This window comes from Indicator indicator, chromosome 22 (assembly GCF_027791375.1).
Source record: "Indicator indicator isolate 239-I01 chromosome 22, UM_Iind_1.1, whole genome shotgun sequence".
Taxonomy (NCBI): domain Eukaryota; kingdom Metazoa; phylum Chordata; class Aves; order Piciformes; family Indicatoridae; genus Indicator; species Indicator indicator.
The window spans coordinates 14496716-14512999 of record NC_072031.1 but is presented as its reverse complement, the minus strand read 5'-3'; the positions used below and the strand labels follow the sequence as shown (position 1 = coordinate 14512999).

General features: G+C 39.5%; 1 protein-coding gene across 2 annotated transcripts in view; it reads right to left on the bottom strand.

Annotated features, from left to right (window-relative positions):
• USP22 (ubiquitin specific peptidase 22) overlaps positions 1-16284 on the bottom strand; it is a 105705-nt gene that overhangs the window by 52396 nt on the left and 37025 nt on the right. Inside the window, exons 2-5 of one of the 2 annotated variants that reach the window (XM_054390943.1) lie at positions 15975-16107; positions 6362-6475; positions 5794-5838; positions 841-942 (exon numbers count right to left, since the gene is read on the bottom strand). In XM_054390943.1, coding sequence (XP_054246918.1) covers positions 841-942; positions 5794-5838; positions 6362-6475; positions 15975-16086 — 373 coding nt within the window. In that variant the 5' untranslated portion in view covers positions 16087-16107. The remainder of the gene's footprint in view (positions 1-840; positions 943-5793; positions 5839-6361; positions 6476-15974; positions 16108-16284) is intronic. The other variant, XM_054390944.1, reaches the window with a different exon arrangement.

Here is a 16284-nt window from a genome sequence, read left to right as displayed (position 1 = left end):
GAAAGCATGAAGTGTTCTCATAAACCAGTAAGCAGCTTAAAAAGCAGGAAAACACTTCTCCAATAGTTTCTTGTCTGTAGCTATGTCTCTGACCTTGTACCTTCACCATTAAAATGTTACTGTGCATTTAACAATAGAGAACAGTGACCAATAATCTTCATTGGAGCTTGTCAGGAAGCTGGTTTTAACCCTGTTATTCCCCCAGCCTAAAGACAGCAGAAAACAACCTGGGAAATGCAGTTTGTTTTCATCACCCTTACCCAAACAAACACTCGCCAGCCATAAGCAGATACACCCCCATTTCTTTGCTCCAGAGGACTGAACACTAAACATTAAACATTCGGTATGCATTTCAAAACTGCTGCTTCACACACACAGGAGAGAAAATTATATCTTTTCAGTCAATATGAAATTGAAGAGACCCCATTTGGAGTTGAGAACGTGAAGCAGAACACCACCACTGTGCTTATTCTCTGCTAAAATCAGGTTTAACAACAGGCTGCTATACCTAAGGACACATATCAACCATAGGATTTGTCTTTGTACACCTTCACAGGACCTCTGATGAAGATTGAGTTGAGGTGGCACCACTGATTGGTGCTAAAATCTTTACAGGTGTACACTGACACTGTTTCGTAGCTGTTACACAGATGAATCAGCAGCAGCACCTGAAGCAACAGAGTGTATATCCTTCTATAGTGAGAACAAGGTAGGGTAAAAGAAACTTATTTTGTTATCCTCTAGTTACCTCAGCGTGAAAGCATTTCTGGAAGAAAAATACAGAAATCTGAATGTCAAAGTGGCTGAGAACCTGCTCCAGAAAGGATTTCTAGCCCTTACCTATGGTGCAGTTTGTGGTTATTTTTCTCCGCTTGGGGTTGTGTCGTAGCAATTCTAACTCTCGTTTGGTTGGCTCCCATGTTGAATACTTCTCTCCAATGCCTAAGCAGAGGAAAAGAAAGTTTCAGGAAGTTGTTTAGTGAAAGGATTAAAAACTCTGTTCAAGTAAAAACTTTCAACATGCTGTCCATTAAGTTAGATCAAATCTATGTACAACTGCAGGAGTGATTTCCTTTTAGCCTCGTGAAGGTATCAACCAACCTTCCAACAGGTAAGACCTGATAAGAAAGGCACTTGCTTACTTGCAAAAAATATCTAGCCCAAATAAAGTTTCCATTACTAGATTTTAATCTCCTTTTACTCAAAAGAGATGTCAGCACAAGAATAAATTCAGCATTTTCTTTGTGCTCAGAGGAGGTCAAATGACAGAACCACCACATGATTTTAGGAGAACATACAGGACAACCATGAAACCTCAACCCTATCTTTGACAACTAATTCAATGTACTAATCAAAACTGATCCAACTTAATGGACAGATACAGACTTAATCTTTACAGATGAACATCAGAATTTAGTAATTTTATATACTAAATAGCTACTGCATATCTTCAGATATACCATTAGAGAGTAACAACTTCTTATAAGCAGTGATGTAGGACTGGGTATTAGAAAATTCTAACACTTGAGAGTCACTTTACTGACATATCTAACATAATCTAAAAATGCAGTTAGTAGTAGGTTTAAACATTACCCTCCCCTCACCAACCAACCAAGCTTTCAAAGTACTTAACTACCCCTACTCATGAGCTGCAGCTAAAATGTGTCATTATTCTCTTTAAACACCAACACTGTATTTCCAATATATTTCTTTTGTTCAAAGGAAAGGGCAGAAGAAGTGAGTCAGGTAAGTTGTACAGAGAGTAGATCTTCAGTAAGCACAGAGTTGTGTTCAGTGCAAATCTGACACAAGAAAAACACAACAGTGAAGGCTTTTTTGCTGACCAGCTAAGTACTGCTGCAGCATTCTATGTAGCACAGAGAAATTACTATGCAAGGTCAATTACAGTGAGTCACAAAAAGCATCTCAGCATTAAAAGAATAGTAAGATGAGAAGCAATCTAGACTAAAACTGAGGATTAAAGTCAATTAAGAGTTATTTTTTCACAGAATGCATGGAGCAGAAACAGTGCTGTGCTACAGAAAATAAATTATAAATCATACATATGAAAAGAGTAGAGGATATAGCTATAGGCTTACACATTCTGCATAATATACATTAAATTTTAATAGCTCTTTGATCTTCATTTTCAGCAATAGCTATGCTTGTCAGAAGCTACCCACCCAACAACCTTCAATTCATAGTTACTACTGACCCTCCAGGTACTAAAAATAAAAGGTTTCATTTTTTGATTCTTGAGGAGTAGAAAACTGTTATTTACATGGATGCACCCATCTCACTCGATTTGATTCAACAGATTATGCAAGAAGCATAAGAATACCAGAATCATATAGTCCCTTTCCTTTATCCAAGGTTCAGCATCAAGCTACACACCCAGGAAAACAGAAAAGGAAACTAATTACTGGGTAACAGATTGATGAGATAAAACAGCTGCAATGCTTTGAACACACTATACAGGATGCATAGGCAAACGAATGAAGCAACTGTAGAGACGCACATATGGACAGTTCACATATGACAGAACATTGGCTTCCAACAAGTTTCGTATTAGATGTCTTCAGCAGCCCTTTTTGTATTTGTATCCCTCAGGAATTTATATGAATTGGGTTGTAAAAAAGCTGAACATCATTTTCAGTGCAGTGTGAGTACCAGCAATCACACTGGCCAGCTGTCAACTCTTGCAGTTGGGTTCAGCACAGTTTAAACGTGGCCAAACGTTAGTTAGCACCAACAGTGGGATGAAGTCTCATCATGATTAAAACCAAAACCAACCAAACAAAACCCCCACACCTTTGAATATTTAAATCCTGGTTTAAATGAAAGGTACCAAAATTCACACCTGGAAACACATGTGCGCTCAACTTCCGGCATGCAATAGTACATCAGCAGGACTGGTCAGATATATTTATATATATCTATATATAATTATATAGCTTAAATGCTTGCAGAGCATGGGGACCACAGCATTTCACAAAAGCAGCTCTTCAAGCAGAAGTTAAACATGATAAGACTAGGTATCTTCACAGGATTCTGGGTAAATCAATTATTGCTCAATCAAAATGAAATTTAACCAAAAAGGAAACCCTCTACAGTTAATGCCACAACAAACAGAGCAAAACAGACAGAAAACAAAACAAAACAAAACTACTATCTTACAGAAGCTTTTCATTAGGAAAAAAGCACAGGTTAAGACACAGACAAATTAAAAGGTGTTCCATTTCAGACAGAGAATTTAACAAGAATATTGAGGAGCTTTTACTCTTGAAACTTTAAGGGGGAGAGGGGAGGAAGAGACAACAGAATCATTTATTAGGAATGGTTTGGTGTCTAAAAGTTAACAAAATCCCAAAGAAATAAGGAAAAAGTTTTAATAAAAGATTTATTAACACCCACAAACATGCCAGTAACTCCAGTAATAAACAACCTTACACAAAGATTTGCAGAACATGCACAGGTTACTATTCAGGATTAAAGGAAAGTAGCAACAGAGGAGTGAAAATTCATCATTGTAAAAATAATGGTATAAAAAACAGCCAGAGATTCGAGTCAACAGCTGAAATCTCCATCCAAGAATTAATTTCATTGTAAGTCAAATACACAAATTGTCATTTTCCAGAGACTTTACCAGGGACATATAGATGAATGAAGGAAAAGGTGATGAAGGTTCTAGTTTATCTAAGTCACAGTTTTGCAAGTAATCATTTCTACAAGTTGTTCAACTGGTTGTAATTCAGCAAAACCATTTTTCACCCCCTCCCCAAAATCCGAATGTTAATTAGAATTAAGGGCTCTGTGTATTCTCACCTCCCTCATTATTCAATATCAGAGGAAAAAAAAACACATGGTAGAGTTGCAACCTGTTCAGAGTGACATCACATAACCCTGAACTACAGCTGGATGTGGGAACTCATCACACTAGGAGTTAATATTACTACAAGAATATGAAATTAATCTCATGATATTTGGGGTTTTTCTTAAAGTTCTTTCTCCAGGCATCATGTTATGATGTGAGCATCTATTCAAGTATATACCAATATTCTGCAAGCACTGTGAATAGAAGTTTGGAGACACACAAAATTCACACTTCAATTTTTAAGCCAATCTCAGTTCTTGCAGACTGGATTCACTTCTGAAGTTCTTCATGTTGACAACACTACCTCAGGTAAACTAAACTCTGTGATAGAAATATGAACCCAGGACACAGAGTTTGGGGGTTGTATTGATTTTGACATTCAGTCTGGAGGAAGAAGGGTTCTTTATAATCTTTCAGATAACATAAGTCACCACGGGAAAGAGAGGACAGAGTGAAGCAATGAAGAAAGAAGATAAAAAGATCTAATTCTCCATTATTTCTCCCACGGATTTCCCCTTCTCATTCCTTTGATAAATTTGTGGGGAAACACAGAGAGTTTCATGATGAAAAGCCAAGAAGCACAGGACCTTCTACCATGACTTTAAAGAAAAGAAGTTTCTCCTGTAATTTAAAATGGATTGTCGTCTATTCCTTTATTTTCCTTCTTCACTGGAAGATACAGATTGGTTCTCCAGAGACAGAAGATGCAATGTGCATGTTCATATAAATATGCATTCGTATATATTTATATTTAATATGCCATTCATTAGGCAGTTACCAGTACAGAGAAGGTTTTCTGCCTGGTAGTTTTGCTCTCAGTGATTCTTCTCTTCAGTGCAGAACTCTGTGGCCTAGGCAAGATGAACAATCTTGCAGCTGTAATTTCTCTAGAACATAAACTACGGCCCTTGTGGGCACTGGAAGACAAACTGGCTGCACCTCAGTCCAGAAGGCAGAAATACATCATTTGCTAAGGACAACATCAATAAGGAATTGCTCTTTGAATTTACATCTTCAAAAATAAGGAACTGGGCAGGGGGGGAGGCGTCCCTCCTCTTCTAGGGCATCATGAAGAAGTGCTATGTCATTTTAGTCAATTCATTTGGTGCCCCAACCAACAGTTTTGAAGGGTTTAAAAGAGTTTTCAGAAGAGGTGCATAGCCTAAGAGAAAGCTTTAAAAGCATGCTTCCATTCTGTCTTGTGTTGAAAACCACCGCTTTGTGCTAAAGCACTTTAAGCTGTATTTTCCTGTTCCAGGACTCAGTGTTAATCTCACTATCCCTCCTTCCTCCCCCAGCCCCTCAAAACAGGGAATAAGCTGAAAGAAGAATGGGATCTGTAGTAGGAACTAAGTAGAAGCAGCTACACTTTTGATACACCATCAGAAAAGCTCTGGTTAATACGATGTTAGCTGCTATTTTTAAAATTGGAAATGAGGTTAAGAATGGTTTGAAGTCATATCAGCCCTGACTAAGGCTGCCACATTGAAACAGGATGCCATGGATTCAGTACGAGACACTACGAGACAGAAGTCATCTGTCTTCAAATACAGACTTTCCCACTTTAAGAAAACATACCCCCTAGAGGCCACTGGAAATGGAAGATGACAAACTTTTACAACTGCTGCTTTAAAACTATTCAGTTTAAAGAGAAATGCTACTTCCTTTCCTTTCAAAAAAAAAAAAAAAAAAGAAAAAAAAAAGGAGAAAAGGTTGGGTTTGGAATAGCTCTGTCAAGGAAAGGGCATATGAAATCAAGCCTGCTGTAATTATTCAATCATTGGGACATATCCAAACAAGAGGAAAACAATTTGCACGATCAAACTGGCATTCTTAACTGTGATTCATGTCTAAAATGGCAGGATAATCAGCAAAGGGACGCTTGTTAGTGAAGTGCGTCGCCAGCCCACGCCTCTTACCTGTCATTGTACACTGGTAGTGAGAAACCACTGTTGGGGTGAAGGCTAAAAAAGAAAAAATTAGGGAAAGCAAACTGAATAAAACAAATGTGTGTACATATATTTGTGTGTAAATATTTCTACATAGATACTGTGCGTGTACCATGAAAGCACAGGTGTGTAAGCAAGCTGGCACGTTCTATTTAAAAAAAATAATCATAATAATTAAAAAAAAAAAAAAAGATCACACACAAAGGTGGCATTTCATGTGAGGGGGAACAGATTTATTGCCTACATCACCTAAACAAGCCTAAAGGAGCAGAATGTTACATTTTCTACCTCATACAGATCTGACTGCTATTAGGTTTTGCAGGATTAATGTTAGGTATTTTTCTATTTCTTTGCAATTACAAGTAACATATTTCTGCTAATTAGCTGTAACTCCTGGAAAGTAGTATTTAAACTTCTCTCTCTCCCATTGCCTGCACTACTAACTCTTTCTTCCCCTTACTGGTTTTTGCCATTGACAAATGGGAGGGACAGGTATGATTAAAAACAGAAAGAAGAAATTCAGGCAGGAAAACCAAACCTTGTAATTTCCAAGCTTTTCGTTGTTCTTCTTTGGCAATTTGTTCCATGTCTTTGTCGTATATGTAATCTTGACACATAAAGCAGTATATACCCCCATACAAAAGGTCTATGGCTGCAAAACAGAAGGGAAGTTGGGGAGGAAGGAAAAAAATAAAAGATGTGAGTTCATAAACTACAAGACAAATTAAAGCAGGTTTCCAAGTCACGCACTCTTTCTTCTCGGCAGTCCAAGAGAAGTAAAATCTGTGCCTTAGAATCTAGGGAGGAGAAAAGAAAACACACAGAAGAAGTTTTTCCAGTTACAGTATAAAGTTATTCAATTGCTGCTGGCACAACAAAAAAAAAAAAATGTGAAAGGCAACCAAGCTCTAGCTGCATTCAAGTCGTTTGCAATTCACAATGTATCTGCCAAAGACATAAGGAACCAAGAGATGTGTGAGTGACCAACCATGGTATGTGCAGAACTATTACTGTAAGATTTGGTATCTGAGTTTGGAGTTCGAATGATCTTTTTTAAAGACTTCAGTAATTTTTATGGAAAATCAGTAAAATAATAAAACATCTATTTAAAATCCAAATTATAGAATGGTTTGGGTTGGAAGGACCTCCAAAGGTCTAGTCCAACACCCCTGCAGTCAGCTGGGACTAGATCTCCACTAGATCAGCTTACTGAGAGCCTTGTCAAGCCTAACCTTGAATAGCTCCAGGGATGGGGCCTCAACTACCTCCCTGGGAAACCTGTTGCAGTGTTCCACCAACCTCATGGTAAAGAGCTTGCTCCTAACATCCAATCTAAATTTCCTCTTCTCTCATTTCCAACCATTGCCCCTCATCCTGTCACTGCAGGCATTTGCAAACAGTCCCTCTGCAGCCTTCTTGAAGGCCCCCTTCAGGTACTGAAAGGTTGCTATAAGGTGTCCCCAGAGGCTTCTCTTCACCAGGCTGAACAACCCCAGCTCCCTCAGCCTGTCCTTGTAGCAGAGGTGTTCCAGCTCTATGATCATTTTCGTAGCCCTCCTCTGGACCCATTCCATCAGGTCCATGTCCCTCCTGTGTTGAGGACTCAAGAGCTGGATACAGTACTGCAGGTGAGATCTTACCAGAGCACAGCAAAGTAGCAGAATCACCTCTCTTGACCTGCTGGCCATCTTTCCTTTGATGCAGCCTAGGATGCCACTGGCCTTCTGGGCTGCCAGCACACACTGCTGGGCTCATGTCCAGCTTGTCTCCCACCAGCACCCCCACATCCTTTTCTGCAAGGATGCTCTCAATTTCATCATCCCCCAGCCTGGACTGATAGGATTGCCCAGACCTAGGTGCAGGACCCTACACTTTGCCTTATTGAACCTCATGAGAATGAAGGCTCAGAAGACAGTACTGAAAACTCAGGTACTTCCCCTGGGAATGGTTTTCAGAGCACCCTACTCCACAGATTACATATCTCAGTCCCTTATTTCACACACACCCTTTTCAAATGGACATACCAACACTGACCAACGATAGAATACTCTAAACGGAAACATCTGACCAGGAAATTCAGTTAGAGACACTATGACACCAAGGCATGAGAATGCATGAGTAACAAATGTTAAACATTTGTACTAGTATTTGGGAATCAATACAAACTAACAGAAACGGGCCCCAAGTCCGTAAGAAGTTTGGGAACCTCGAAGCTAGAAACAATGCCTAGGATGGGTCAGATTCATCCACTGCCAGCTCTGCCCCACATTCCTCACAATGAACATCACTTTCAGGAGGCTCCTCCAGAATGGCTGCTAACTCCTACCTTCTGCTCTTCCTAACACTCCTCCTCCTCCTCTCAGGAGGAGGCCAGGAGATTGAAAACAGTGTACTTTAAATTTAATCTCAATAAACATACAGAATTGATTACATTGGTAAAATGAAACATGCATTCAGTAGAACTATACTGTTTTCTTTCATAGGCAAGAACCAGAAGAAATTTAAAATAATCAGAATGTCCATTCTTTCAAATCTGATCAATCTATTTTCCTTTTTCAGGAATTCAAAACACCTATGACCTGTGGACCACACGCAAAGTCATTTAAAAGAAGAAAAAGCCTCTTGGAATGTATTGGTTTTTCTGCCTTTATACCTCTAATGCTGACAACAGACTCTCCTTATTTTAAAGTCAGATCTCCTCATACCTCTTCATATACAAAATTCAAAAGCAGCTGCAAAGTCAGGAGATCTCTTTTTTCATTTAAAACTAAAGCATTCACCCTGGATGTCACAGGGGACTGACAGTAACTTTATCTGTTGGTGCAAGCAACAGTACATTTTGAAAGACAACAGTTCAGAGGTGAAACTTTACATTTAGGCAGCAAAAGGTCTTCAAAATCCCTATCTGAGAGCCAAGTAAAAGTGTTTACTTTAAGCCTGAGTGTTTTACTTTGCCAAATATATTCACTGACATCCTTGTGAATATTAAGAGACCAGAGGTGAGGGGAACATACCATGCAGAAAAGCAGGGAAGCCTGCCACATCCAGAGTGTGTGTGTGCACGTTAAGAAAGTTTTTTAAAGGCCCAGGTGAGCAGAACCATCATTGCTCAGCTGAAATTGGGACAATTCACCTGAACTTTGTGGCCACCATGAACATCATACAAAGACATAATTCCTTCTCTTCAATTACTAGAAAACAGCAGTGATCCAGGACTGGTTCTGCTAGTGAAGTCCATGTGTCTTACACTGCTTCCAGTTTATTCACCATCACTCTCCCTTTATCCTGTCTCATATACATCACAACCCTTACATTAATCCCTGTCTCTTCTATCTCCAGTAAAGACTTCCAAGGGGGCAAAATGTCAAACTCTTCAGACAAATTAGGTCCTGTGTATTTCCTTTTTCTAAAAGAATCACTTGTATTACCAGAACGACTTATTAGCCTGACACAATCCATCTCTGACAGAACTAGAAAACACTGTGTGGTGTTTTCCATTTCTCTTTAACAGACTTTTCATTACACCATCACCAAGCGAAACATGAGAAGTCAGAACACCCAAACGGCCTTTTCTACCCCTTTTTGAGCCTAAATGCAAAAGGAAAAAGCAAACCACTGCTCAAGCACTGCAACACACTGTGCTGGGAACTGCCTTAAATACCCCTTCCACACAGAATATAATGACAGTCTCTTGGCTGTTTACAAAAGGACTCCACTTTACTGCCACCATGCAGAATTAACACCACAGTCGATACCTTCCAACTCAAATTAAAATTAAACAGCTTTTACTGTCATTCCTTTACATAACTGTTCTGCTTCTACACATTAAATGTCAACAGACAGGTATGAATTAGCACTAACCAGACTTTTGTTTTCCCCTTTGACCAACTTCAAGCATAGAAACCAGTTTTTTTGTCATGTTTCCTCTGAATCAGATGGAAAAAAAATTAGTTATTTGTTTTCTGGGGTAAGTAGAAGCTATTTAATTCTACCAAAAAATCCTCAACTTAATCCATGAGTATTATTATTACGCTCACCCACCCAGTTCGTCTCACCACAAATGTATTTATTGGACTGAACCTTACATCAGCACAGACTTAGAGAAAACAGTTTCTCAAACAGTTCCTGATCTAATATTTAATGAATGTACTCTAACAGGACTAACTCTGAAATGAACCATTTGCCAGTCTCCTCAGAATCTCAACAGTGTTTCAGTCCTCCAACTGTTTCTTATTTAGTCTTTTAACCACAGAACTTCAGTCTTACTTTTTCACCTACCTCTATTCTTTAAACTCCACAACAGGGCCTCAGAGCAGACCAAGACTTCAACTCCCAATTCATTATGTGCTGTTTCAGTCACTGTTCATATGTGAAGAGTGCATCTCTAAGAGAGAAGCACAGCATGGGAATACAAGAGTTGGCTCCTTACCAAGGAGTTTAAATAGGTTTGCACAGAGCTTTGATATCCTAATTGAACTAATCTACCTAGGAATGGTTATCTGCAACAGACTTTCCTAAGCCTGCCCTCACAACAGTGATTTTTCTTGCAATTAAGTGTGTGCATAATTTTTTATATCTCTGTTTGTAATACATAAAAACAAAACAACAAAGACAAAAAAACCCGCCACATGTGGGGGAAAACTCCCAGACAAAGTTATATTAAATACTCCACTCTCAAAATCAGAAGTTTTCTTTTCTCATATGATATCCTCTTGAAACAGAAAACATTCAGAGAGACTATCATAACTTCATTTGGTGTCTCCCTAGGATTATTCAGTCTCAACGAGGAAACTGATAAAAGAATCACTGTTACGGTTTTTGAGTTGAACTGTCCCTACAACACCAACCTCTCTTTTAGAGTTAACTGTTTAGTCAACTTCCTGTTCCTGCTACCCTGTGACTAAGCTACTGTGTATTTTTCTTTATTGAGCAACTACAGAAGAGATAAGACAGGGGCTATCAGTTTTCACCAGGTCAGAATCCACTGGACTGCCCGGTGCTGGAAGCCAAATCTGAAGCTTATAAAAAGCTCCAGAAGCATTTCAAGATACTTCACAAATAGAGTGAAACTTGAAGCATTATAAATAAATAAGGTAGCAAGTGAGCAACAATTACCACTCAGGAAAGAACTTTTGGAGTCACTGGGTGTAAGTCCCAAATAGCATCAGCTCAGTGTTGAACACTAAGTAGGAAACAAAATAGAAAACATGGTAGTATTAACTACAAGCCATTAGCAAAGTAAAGAGCATTAATCCAATGAGTTGTCACCACAGATGGACACATTAGAACTAAAAAAATATGATGAGGATGTTGAGAATCATACAACAGTTTCAGTAAGAAAAGCTAAAAATAGTTCAGGATCCTACAAGTTGGGAAGAAGAAACAACTGACAATATAAAAAAAGATGGAGAAGCCCAGAAGAGCTCAGTAAGGACTTTTTACTCACCACTTCTCAACTCCTTGCAAAAGAAACACAAGAGTAAAGTTACAAGATCTGTTATAAAGCAAAGCAGAAAGACAAAAACGTTCTTCACATGGCTCAGAAAACAACTGGAACTTGCTGTCTTTGCATGTTGTGGGTGCCAAAAAGGCATCAGGTCTTAACAGTGGACAGGCTACTGGAAAACAAGCACCTACAAGCAGTCTCCTGTTGGGAAGGTTTTTGAAGAGATTAGTAGAAAAAAAAAAGAAAAAAAAAAAAAAGCTGCTTAATAACTGTAGCAGTTTTTGACCAGTAGCAGGCAGAAAGCTGGACACTCCTGACACAGCTTCAGCCAGTACCACCATTTGAAAGAAGCAAAACATGCTTCCATGAGATTGGGAGAAGAAGGATAAAGAAAGAATCTGAAGATTCCATTTTATTAAAATTGTAGCAGTAGAAATTGTTTCCTGCAGTAACAACAACTTCCACAGACTAAGCTATCCTTTTGCTTCAGCTGCTGGGTTTCAGATCTGTAGCATCTCTAACCAGATGTCAATCACAATGGCTTTGATTAACTACCTTACCATTCTCTAGGAGGGTATGGACAGACAGCCCTGTCTTATCTGCTCCTGACATTCCTCCCCATGCTCCATATTTTTACACAGAATCTCTGAGCAGTCCTAGGACACACCCAAGTGTGTTTAAAATTGATTGGAGGGTGTAAGGGATGCCTACACAGCAAGGAGACAGAACAAAACCAGAACACAAACAGTCTCAATAGCTCCAAGTGTTGAAAACCATGGGAAAATTAAGTCTTATCTACCTCTTTCTAACATTTTCACACCTGTATAAAAATTTTACATTGAATTAGCTGGAAGAAACTAGATTTAGATTACACATTAGAAAGAAATTCTTCACCATGAAGGTGATGAGGCACTGGAATAGGTTGTCCAGAGAAGTTGTGGAGGCTTCATACCTCTAAATGTTCAAAGCTAGGTTGGATGGGGCTTTGAGCAACCTGTTCTAGCAGGAGGTGTTCCTGCCCATGGCAGAGGGTTGGAACTATATGATCTTTAAGACCCCTTCCAACTCAAACCAGTCTATGATTCTATGATTAACAATTCCCAGCCTATCACAGTGATCAACTGACAGAGACTGTACAATTCAGAGATTAAAAAATGCAGCTCCTACAAGCTGGATCCTACTTCACCCACCCAAAACCCACATCCACAACTCGAGGAATATATTAAGTCCAGCATTATTAATACACACTGAATAGCAAAGCAGATGGAAGAGCACAGGTATCACTATAAGGTCAGAGAGGCTAATTTATATTGCTCAGGGAAGTGGAGATAATGAGGGATGTATTTTAAGAACACTCTGGACCACAATCTTGAAGCCTCCTGAAGCATATAGCAGCTAGCTGCAAAAAACATCACTTGCAGTGCTCAGACAGCTGTTACAGCTGAAATCTGGGATATTTCTTAGAACTGTGATTAAGTGTGCAGCTCCTGCTAGTCTCCATGGAGACTGATGTTGGCTCAGCAAAAAGTCACCAAGTGTTTTAAAATAATTCCTGCTCGTTTTGAAATTTTAAAGCACTTAACTTGGGTTTGCCTATCAGATGTTATTGCAGCAGTAAAACCACCCAAAAGCACTAACACAACTACAAAAATACTTTTACAGCTCATTCCACATGCAGCTGGAAATTAAACACCAAAACATGCACTAAAAAAAAACCAGAGAAAAGGAATCTCCAAAACTAGAAACCAAGCAGTCGGTTGTACAATCTTCATACTATGTGTATCTGTGCACTGAGCACATTATATTTAGCTGCAAAAGAATCCCTTTTGGGATGACAGAATACTCTGTGCTTTGGTTGGTGTAATTAAGATTTCACCTGGAGTGCTGCATCCAGCTTTGGAGTGCTCAACATAGGAAGGACATGGACCTGATGGAGAGGGTCCACAGGAGGGCCATGAAAATTATCAGGGGGCTGGAACACCTCTGCTAGGAGTACAGGCTGAGGGAACTTGGGTTGTTCAGCCTGGAGAAGAGAGGGCTCCAGGGAGACCCAATAGCAGCCTGCCAGTACCTGAAGAGGGCCTAAAAGGAAGCTGCAGAGGGACTGTTTGCAAAGGCTTGCAGGGACAGGATGAGGGGCAGTGGTTTGAAATTAAAGAGCAGAGTAGAATGGACATTAGGGACAATTATTTACCATGAGGGTGGGGGAACACTGCAACAGCTTTCCTAAGGAGGTAGTTGAGGCCCCATCCCTGGAGATATTCAAGGTCAGGCCTGACGAGGCTCTGAACAACCTGATCTAGTGGAGGATGTCCCTGACAACTGCAGGCCAGTTGGACTTGATGACCTTTGGTGGTCCCTTCCAACCCAACCCATTCTATGATTCTATTCTAAGATAATTAACTCTTGCCCTTTTTGTCTAATGGCTATCCCTTTTGGAAAGTACCTTCCCTGACACATTCTTAATTGTCTAGTACCGTGACAGCAGCCACAAACACCTTTAAGCAAGAGTGCAACCCTCAAAGAATCTCCCTCCTCTGCCTGGGTTTGGTTTCCCTTCAAGTAAACAAAAGATACTTCACTGCAGCAGACTATAGCAAGCTCTAACTTGCACAAAAAACTAAGAATTTAGGCTTCCCAAATACGTAAGCAGCACCTCACATGTGCAACTATAAAGCTCTTTTAGAAAGGTTCTCCGTAGATATGTACAATTAGTGGTAAAAATGTTACAGTCTTTAGATAGTATCCACACATAAACAGGCAAATACTGTCTACAGTCTCAATTTAGCACTTTATTTTCTTAAACCTGACCATGAACTTCTAATGGCACAGAAACATAGACTTTACCTGGAGTAATTTGTACTTCTGCATTGGTAAAGATTCCCAAAATAATTTCACCTAATGAATTGACTTCAAAAGCTCTTTGAGACTACACCCTGTAAAAAGCAGTAACAACTCATGCAGGATTGGTTTGTTTCTGTTCAGTTTTCTCAGAACAGCTGAGGTCAGCAGGGACCTCTGGGAGGCACCTTGTTCAACGTTTCTGAGCAGGTTGCCCAGGACCACGTACAGACAGCTTCTGAATATGTCCAAGGATAAACACTCCACAATCTCATGGCAACATGTCCTAGTCCTTGGTTAACCTAACAGTAAAAATGCATCCCTGATGATCAGAACCTCCTGTATTTTCATTTTGTGCTCACTGCCTCTTGCACAGTCACCTGACACCACTGAAAAGAACCTGGCTCTACTCATCTTAACCATTCTTTTAAGAATCTGTAGACACTGACAAGGTCCCCCTGATCCATCTTCCTGAAAGCTAAGCAGTTGCAGTGCTCTCTCTGTGGCCCTCTTCTAGACTCCAGTGGCTCCAACCTCTGTTACTGGGTAGCCCAGAACTGGACACAGGATTCCAGATGCAGCCTTACCAGTGCTTACCAATTTCAGAGATCTCCTCATCCCAGTACATTTCACTTTTTTCTCTTGAACTTCTCATGTAAAGTGCAGCTGTCTATGCTTCAGAACATCACTGCCTCTCTTCACATCAAGAATTACAATCAGGTCACTCTCACAGGATAGCAGCTTCATCAACACTGGGGATATCCAGCACTATTTTCCAGTATTCTATTTTCCAAGGCTTTTACAAATTTAATCTGTACCACTATGGAGCAACATTTTTTCTTCTTGATACATAAATGGAGGGAGAAACTAAGTATTTGCTGTTTTAAATAAGCTTTTCCATAAGGAGTAAACTTACACACCCGTTTGTTACACACAGGAGTATGCAGCACCGTTGGCCTTCTGGAGCATATCTTTGTCTTCATGGAAAATAAAGACAGTTTCTTCCATAAGCACTAGGTTAAATTAAATGAGAGAACGGTGGCCACATTGGTGGTTTGGTTTTTTTTCCTCCTTGCTTCTTGTATCACTTCACCAAGAAGATATTTTCATTTGTAGAAAAATGTACACCAAGCAAAATTGCAGATATCCATTTCAACACATGAAGCAGACCATAAAATAATCACGATTCTGCATTCTAATTCTAAAATGCTCTGAAATACAGGCCATAAGTACTTTAAGACAAAACTGAATGCTTTCGGGTTTGAACATTATGTAGCACCAAAGCTGACAGAGTAGAACTTGCTGACATTTTACCGGTCTTAAGGCAACTGAGGGAAGGGTTCTCCATATCAATTCAATTGTTTTCTTACTACTTAAGTCATTGACCCCACTGGAAACAAGAAACTAAAAAGAGGGGAAAAAAGAAACACTCAAAACTTTAAATAATTCTGATTGTTGCTTGGTTAGGTTTCTTTGTGAAAGGAATGTCCTTAGGAAGAACAAGAAGTGAACATGACCTCCTGAAAAAAGTTCTCTGAAATAAACATTCTAGTTTAAGGCACTAAATTCATCATTCCTCACAGTTATAAAAGAAGCTATATGCACTTTTATTATTTTTCCCTATATTTTACATTAATTCATCAATACTGAAACTCTAAACAGTAATAATTTGATTTGTAATTGGTGAAAAAAGCTTTTGTTGTGCAGTGGAAGATTAAGCACCAAGTTTAAAATGATACCACTCAACTAATCCCAAACAATTCAAATTTATATCCCTGTCTAATGAGGCAGCTAGAAGAAAATAGCACCCTGCTGGCCTGGAATTGACAGGGAGAATTCAGTGAGTTATGAAGCAGCAGCTTACCTAAGTTGTGTCGCTTTGTCTTCGCGTGCTCGTGAATATGTTTCTTTGTAAAACAGCCAAAGAAGACACAGTAGAGGCAAGAGTGGAGTCTGTTCAGGTGGGCACCACACATATGACAAATGCACGACTTTGCCTGAAGGAGAGAAACAGACATACATTATGAGTAACACTAACAGGTCCTCTGCTGGACTTGGAAATACAACTTGTCAGCTTTCCTTTTTACTTGGTGCCCTCTGCCTCAACTGCAGACCAGAAGAGGAAATGGTTCCACTCCCATGTGACAAAACCCCCAATTAGACATTCCATTAGA